The sequence below is a fragment of the Montipora foliosa genome, chromosome 8 (assembly GCF_036669935.1).
Source record: "Montipora foliosa isolate CH-2021 chromosome 8, ASM3666993v2, whole genome shotgun sequence".
NCBI lineage: Eukaryota > Metazoa > Cnidaria > Anthozoa > Scleractinia > Acroporidae > Montipora > Montipora foliosa.
Window position 1 is genome coordinate 28,390,522 of NC_090876.1, and position 8,177 is coordinate 28,398,698.

Sequence of the window (8,177 nt, forward strand, 5' to 3'; positions counted from 1 at the left end):
ATTATTATTATTATTAAGCTCTGAAACATTTCAGAAGTTTGCAAGTAAAGTGCAAAGCACATTGTACTCGACACGAAACGGTGACATACGGTGGCATCAATGTTCAAGTGTTTGGACTCATCATTGCTAACAGAAGACTCCATACCAAATAATGAAAGCGAGCAAAGTATTTTCCACTGCAGATCTGATGCTCCAAAAGTTACACATGGCTCGTATTATGAAACACAGTACCATTTATTGTGTTCCTAGGTGATGTCAACTGCGATCATGGCCTTACAGTTGAAAATCTCGTCCTTCCAGGAGACAGCACAATCAACTACTTTCTCTTCTATTTAATCCAATACATTACTACATGATTCATATTAAAGTTGACACAGTTAGAAATCCTATACATATCGTCTATTCCATTCAACATTGGTCTACCATTGCAACAGCAAGAAATGTGGTAGACCGGGGAGACCATTTCATATAAATGTCAACACATATGTGCTATGTTATTTGTATACAAATAGTTATATGCATATGCGCTATATAACACTTACTTGTATAGGAAAGTATCAACATAAAACAATAAATATAAGCACAATTTTCATCCAACCAGCATTAAATCAAGTATTCCTTCTCATCTCTCCCCTGATTGTTATCAGCTTCAGGGATTCTTACGTCATAGATTACTTGAAATGAAGAGTGACTTTGATGTCCTTTCAGCCGATCAGGTATGTTTGTATATGGTTTTTGTTGTCTTTTCTTTAGGGGTTGATACTTCATGGAGGTCAATAGTGGTAAGCTATGTCAAACTACCAGAGAAATTGTATCATAAATGTGAATGTATTGAATGAGAAATATGGATCTTTCAAGTCAATAGACCAATTCGGCTGACGCAATGTTGTACCCAATTCAAATCTCTCGGGGTTAAGATTCTTTGTGTATTGCATTTGCAAGATAATGTAGCATTCATATAGAAATAATTAGAACAAAACGTTCCCAAGGGATCTGAATTGGGTACAACATAGAGTTAGCGGAATTGGTCTATCCTCGCATGGGAATACAATTTTGTTTTGCTAAAACTATGACTTGTGCGGTGTTTTTCAAGAGTAAAGGATAAACGTAAAATAGTGATGGAGACCAAAATATTCATGTCGGAACAAACATCATCATCTCTTTTGAATACCACGTACTGAGACAACACAGTCGTCAAAAGCATTGCCTTGAATTTTATCATTTCTTGTATAAAAGTGGACTCTCAAGCTCATGAGGGCTTGATAACTTGACAGAATTTGGCTCTGTACAGAATCCAGAGTTCACAGTCATGTGAGCCAAATCAAATTCGAACTTAGCCATTTTGTCATTGCTGAGAGAGGTATTGAGAGTCATGTTGACTGTAATTATGAAGAATCACGTATACACTTTGATAGCAAGTGCAGGAAGCAAACTAAACGTGGACCGATTGGCTTGAAGTTTACATGTGTATTGGCTCAAATCCTGATGATCTGGTGGGATAAGGCTGGATAGAATGACCTTGGCCAGTGGCCATGTTGGAAAGTTGAGCATTCCATGCTGTCATAGCTTTTGACCCACTCTTTTCAATAACTTTCCACTGAACAATACATTGTATCAAATAAGTTCATTTTGCCCCTACAAAGTGCAGCCTCTGAACTAATTCCTATAAATTAGCCATATCAGATTGATTCAGACTTTGTACTTTGCATGAAAGTTCCTAGCAATAGACCAAATTGGCTAACTCAATGTTGTGCCCAATTCAAGTCTCCCGAGGTTAAGGTTCTTTGTGTATTGTGTTTGCATTATAATGTTGCATTCAGATTTAAATGATAAGAAAATACCTGGAACAAAACGTTCTATTCCTAAAGGTTTTGAATTGGGTACGATTTGCTCTATTGCACCAGAACTGAACTGAACTGAAGCTTTCTGAGTGCGGTATAGAAAAATAATAGTCATGTGGCTTAATGACTTGATCGTGACAAAGGTGATAAATGCATGAAATTTTATGCCCTACCAAATGATATGAGAATGGGTTCCCATGTCAATCTGCTCACCCTTCCATTTTAAGGAGATTTTGGTTTTTGATCAAACTGAAGATTTGGGGTATCTGTGGTGCGATTTTCAACAGATTTATTTTACTACTATTTAAAGCGAATGTTGCATTTCTATCTTGATTTGATCACTTGTTTATGTACTTTCCTATTTTTTAAGCCACCTTTAAAATTTCCATTTGTGAAGGCTTCTATGAATCTGCTCCAGAGAATTTTTTTAAACTTTGCAGAGAGTTTTATCTTAATGTGCTAATCATTCTCCAGCAATACAAAATGGGGGTCACCAAGTTAGTTTTTTTTAGATATAAGCAACCGGTAACCAATTATGTCACATTCATTAGTCCGTCTTGTTAAGCATGTGTTTCATATGGCATAATAACGTTGCTGTGAAGTGAAACTGAGTTGGGTACGTTCAGTCCTTCTAAATAGTTCAGTTTATTGAAAGTGTTAAAACTGGTTTGAGCCCTCTTAAACATTTATTTGGCACATTGGCGGCGTGGTCTTGGTTGGAAAGCTTCATTAAGTCATCTTCCAGCCTACAACCAACTTGCTAAAGTATGGGTTGTAATAATAATAAAGTATTCTTGTTTGTCTCACGATGTGGTCACTTGTGATGTAGATCGCGACGTTTTGACTGCATACTGCTAGTCTTCATCAGGCGATGAGGTCGACTGGTTATGCGTCACCTTTTAAGCAGGATGCTCTGGTGTGATAGGTTGGTTTTCAGCAGCTGTGGCTGGTGCATTTCGATCCTCGCTTGTTTCAGTGTGTTGTTCCTTTGGCGGTCCGCTGTTGTACGGTTCTTTTGTTTTTGTGTTTCTTGATCGTGGGCATCCATGCTTCCAGAATTTCTATTCCACTATCCCTGTTGATGTTGTTAGGGTGAAGTCTTATGTGAATCGCCTCTTTGATCTTGCGTGTGTACCAATGAGGTTCATGATCAATAAACGTTACCTCATTCCAAAGCAGGTTGTGTCTGGTGTTGTTAGCATGTTCTGAAGTGGTGGGGGTCTGGGTACAGGCAAGTCGGATGTCTCGCTCATGTTCTTTGATTCTATCTTGCATAGGTCTTCCAGTCTTGTTGATGTAGATTTTATCGCATTCACAGGGATTCCTGTAAACCACGCCATCTTGTTTAGTCGGCTCGACAGCGTCTTTCAGTCATACTAGATATGATCTTAAAGTAGTCTCCTACTTGAAAACAGTGCGTATGCCTTGTTGCTGTAGACAGCGGCAAAGTTGTTCGGATAGGCATTTGACATAGGGTAAAACGGCAGTAGACTTTTACTCGATCATGGGCTCAGCACTGCTACTCGGTTTCCTGGTCTTGGAGATTTTTTGCAAGAAAGAAAGAAAGAGGGTAACCATTGGAGACAAGAACAGAAGGCAGGTGTTTCTTCTCCTTGCAGATAACAGAGGGTTTTGTTACGAGAGGTTTGGCGCGCTTGTAGAGGCACTTGACAATACCGCGTTTTACTGATTGCGGGTGGTGGGAATCATACGCTAAGTACTGATCCACTAGTGTGCGTAGGCTTCCTGTACACGCTGTAGAAAATCGTACCACAGCTACCCGAAATCTTGAATTTGGTCAAAACTAAAATCTCCTTTAAACAGAAGCTTAAGTAGATTGACATGGGCACCCCTTCTAATATCATTTTGTAAGGTATAAGCAAATTGTGTGCCAAATTTCATGCATTTTATCACTATTGTCACAAACAATCCTAAATTTTGCATTAAGCCACCTGACTAAAAGTGACATCCACTGGAGTGTTCACCGTTTGTCAAGTATTTTCTATTCACTTAGCACCTCAATGGTCATTGTCACATTTTTCAAACAAACTTCTGTGCTGACAATGGAATTGCTAGCATTACAATTAAGGTGGCTCAAACCAGTTTCAACACTTTCCAGAGACCTTGTTATTAAAAGGACTGTCACTACAACACTCTATTACGTAACAGCAATTTTCTTGTACCATGTGCAACATCAATTATTGCTGAACAAGATGCAGTAATTTTTGTGACCAGAAACCCATAAGGGTTGAAACGTGCAACGGCCCCTTGTGTGCTGGGAAACGAGCTTCTGAATATTCGATTGGCTAAGTACCATATTTGGAACAACAAGAGCGAGGGGTTTCCAAATATGGTACTTAGCACTGAAACATTCAACCAATAAGTTCGCTCTGAATATTCGGAACCTGTGAACGCGCGTTACACGTTTCAACTCTTGTGGGTTTCTATTGTGACATAACAAGTTACCATGGCAACAGGAAAACCTTGCAAAAACACCTTATATTTTGGCTTTAGTTGCCCATATCTGATATATGATCTCGGTGACCCCAATTTTTTATTGCACAAAAATGATCAGTAGGCCAAGATGGAACTAATTTTCAATTAGTTAAGGTGGCTCTGAATCCGCTCCACAGAATTTTTTAAACTTTTTAAATTTTTTAAGGACGGTGCCTACTATTGTTATTGCGCATACGTTCTGCGCATCTCGAGATACTCGGATTTCCTATGGGTGGTGCTTGTTAATGCAGGGATATTTTTGCGCGCTTCAAAACTATGCGGAGAAAGTAGAACTTAGTAAGTGCTTTTGGTATCCAAAAAGAAAATTGGGGGTAGCCACGCATTTTTCATAGATAATTAAGCTTCAACTTGAAAAAGAACAGCATGCATTGATTTGTATTTTAAAGCTTTTTACGAATATTGTTGATTACTTATTTTCGAAAAATGCGTGGTTACCCCCAATTTTCTTTTTGGATTTCAATAACACTTGTTAAGATCTGCTTTTCCCTTATATTCAGTAAACCGCGCAAAAATACCTGCGAATTAGTAGGCACTGTCCTTAAACTTTAAACTTTTTTTAAAAAATTTAAACTTTGATTACATTATAGGATTAATTATGGGGGTCACCAACATCGTTTTTGAGATATGAGCAGCTAAAGCCAAAATATGGGGAGTTTTTACGGGGCTTTCATGTTGCCAGGGTAACTTTTTACGTCACAAAAATGACTGAATCTTTTTCAGCATTAATTGGTGTTTGATATGGTACAGTAACATTGCTGTTAAGTGATAAAGCGTTGTGTCAATCCTTCTGATAAGAACGTTTCTTTCAAGTGTTGAAACTGGTTTGAGCCACCTTAAATAGCTTTTGGTAACTTGATATTAAAGACAACGTTACAATTTTTGTGCAGTTTCAGTCGGCTCCACAGTTGATACAAATGCAGTCTGCCGATTCCATAAAAGCCATGGAGACTGCTGTTACTGATGTCCTTACCACACTTACTTCAATGAAGATGCAGAATCTGTTCCTCCTGAAGACCTCTCCCAGGTTAGGACCAATGCATAAATCACTTTATTTTTTAACAGCTATCAAATCGAGCAACAAAGTTGCTTGGTGAAAACCATTTTGCCATTCCACATGCTAAATAGTATTATGAGGTGATGAGATAATCAACGATGCAAATTACAGAGTGTTGAAATGTTCACGTCAGGGTTTGACTTGAAAAGTCTTTGCAGTCCACCACAGGTGCTTCAAGAAATAGCTAACATACTATAGTTCCTTGAAACAAAGCTAAATTTTCACAGACCTTGTCATCCCTTATACATGACATGGTTTACTTTGTTAAAAATGTCCTTTTTAAAGATGTCTATATGTTATGTGATTGAGACCTTCACATTCAGAAGCCAAGCAGGAACATGCATTGTCTTCCTTTTGGAAAAGGATAAAACTGCCTTCCTTGTCTCAATCTAGATATTTGGACCGCTTAGCAGACTCACTACAACAGAAACTTAACGTTTCTGGAAAAATGGTGTCCTCCAGCAAGACAATGGCAGAAAAACGGCAATTTGCAGCCAAAGAACAGATGGAATTGGAGCCCAAACTTGAGGTCATCAAATCCAAGACAAAAGAGTTGCAAAGGAAGGTGAGACATCATTTAATTGGAACAGTAGAAAGGAAAAGATCAGGTTCAGTCATCAACTTTTACGTTTTTGGGTGTATTGCGCCAATGAAGTGAACATTTCCCTGCCCCTTTTTGCAAAGAGGTAGACTCCATGGTGTTGGGAAATCCCTTCGAAAACACCAAAAACGGAAAACTCATGTTGAATTTGACCTGCCTTTATTTAATTTAAGTCCCCCATCAGCAGAGCATTCACACATGGATACCTAGTCAAATCCCTGGACCTCAGCTGTTCATCACATACATACATCAAAATATCATTACTGTTCTTACTAACCAGCCTCCCAAGCTGTCAGGCACTGTTCGAAAGGTGTCAAATATTTCTGGTGTCACCTTTCTTACATTTTCAGACTTTTGATCTTTCCTTTTTTTTTTATTAACTGAAAATGTTAAATCCTTTTGTTTTGCAGATTGCTGAAGAAATTTCCAAGAAATATAAAAATAGACCTGTCAATATTATGGGTGAAATAAACAATATCTAGAGATAAATGTCTTCTGTCGGATTTTGGGTACTATTAACTCTGCTGTATCTTCGTTGTTATTATTACGCTTAGGTTCAATTCAACACAGCTTCCTTTAGCCGGCTTTGTTGTTGTTGATGTTATTATTATTATTATTATCATTAGTAGTAGTAGTAGTAGTAGTAGTAGTAGTAGTAGTACCGCCACTATCATCTGGTGTCTAGATGCTAACATTGGCAACTTTTGTTCTTGTTGTTGTCCATGCGATGGTGGCTCCAGACGTTACCAGTTTTAGTGTTTAACGTGGACTAACAATGTGTGGCCGATCTGGTGGAGGTGCAACCATTGAAACGGTGGAATATAGGGTACCATTGTTGTTAATGATGATCAGTGTGTTGTCCAAATACGCATGGTTGGTGCCTTTGAAGAGCAAGATGGGGGCAGCCATGACTGAAGGTTTTACCATTGCGTTTACAGGCCGATGCTTGCAAAGAGTTTTGCAATGCAACGTTTCAACGGTTTTTGGAGCGTGAAGGGATTCGTCACTTCATCACCTGGATACCAAAACCTTGGTGATGGAGGAATTTAATCATACATTGAAGGAATGCTGGTACATGGGGTACCGTTATTTCTCGGCGCACAACACGCGGTCTTACATGAACATGTTGCCATCCCTGCTGAATGGGGATATTGGGAGCAAACATCGTAGTATTGGCATGGCTTCTAGAGAGTTCATGTCTGACAGCAAAGGAAAGGGGATGGCATACACGTTTAATACTCACTAAGTCAAACACCTGAAGATATGATCTTTCAACCCGAAAAATAGTACTGTCGCATAGCTGTCCCCACTAATCAAACTTTCCGTACGATTTGTGAATCGCTTTTATCACCCTTGTCGATTCGACTTTTGCATGTTTTAGTGGCAGTTTGTGGCTCATTTTTATGCGATGCAATTTGTGGATGAGCCGTTTTCCATAAACTTGAACACACTGAAGAGCATACCACAACAAAGGAGACAATGCGTATGTGTCATTGTAAAACCTCTCTTGCCATAAAAAGTTAACAGCAATGCATGTATGTAAGAATTTACATACATACATTGCATGTTCCGTGTAGTCGAGTTACAACATGAACGCCTGTACGGGAATGATTGAAATGAAGCAAACCACTCAAGGAGGACATCACGCTTGTTTCAGCAAGAAACATCGACCTTGAAAGGGTGCTTGCTCGGATGAAGGGTTCTGTGCCATTCCTTAGGGAATGGAACAGGACACCAATCGAGGGCCATTTTTAAAAACAAAATGTGTAACGTGTGACCACGCCAATGATGATCTGTCTTGTATGGAAAAGTTGTACAACAGGAAAGACACAATATCAAAATCAAAGTTCAATGGTTGGGTTGGTTGGCCAAATACGACAGCTCGGGATAATCTCAAATATGAAAGCAGAGAAAATGCTGTAAAATTCATGATAACTCCAGAACTCAATGATGGCTTGGGTGCTCAGGCAATCCAATCACAAAAGCAGAAAATCAACGAAGTAATCACCGAAAGGTGTTACGCGAAAAGTGCAATTTCTGTTGGTAGAGTGGGGACGAGTTAGTCAAAAATTAACCACAGAGGCCTGCAGGCAGTAATGGGATAGGTTCGGATTATTTAGGGAATTGGCAGGGGGATTTTCATTATTCTACGTCAGTCAGTTGT

General features: G+C 39.0%; 1 protein-coding gene across 1 annotated transcript in view; it reads left to right on the forward strand.

Moving 5' to 3' along the window:
* The window catches only part of LOC138012553 (CDK5 regulatory subunit-associated protein 3-like), a 130,242-nt gene extending 123,644 nt beyond the window's left edge, over positions 1–6,598 (forward strand). The window contains exons 13-16 of the mRNA XM_068859355.1: positions 648–716; positions 5,246–5,382; positions 5,806–5,977; positions 6,424–6,598. Of these exons, the coding sequence (XP_068715456.1) occupies positions 648–716; positions 5,246–5,382; positions 5,806–5,977; positions 6,424–6,495 (450 nt within the window). The 3' untranslated portion in view covers positions 6,496–6,598. The remainder of the gene's footprint in view (positions 1–647; positions 717–5,245; positions 5,383–5,805; positions 5,978–6,423) is intronic.
* The last annotated feature ends 1,579 nt before the right edge of the window (positions 6,599–8,177 follow it).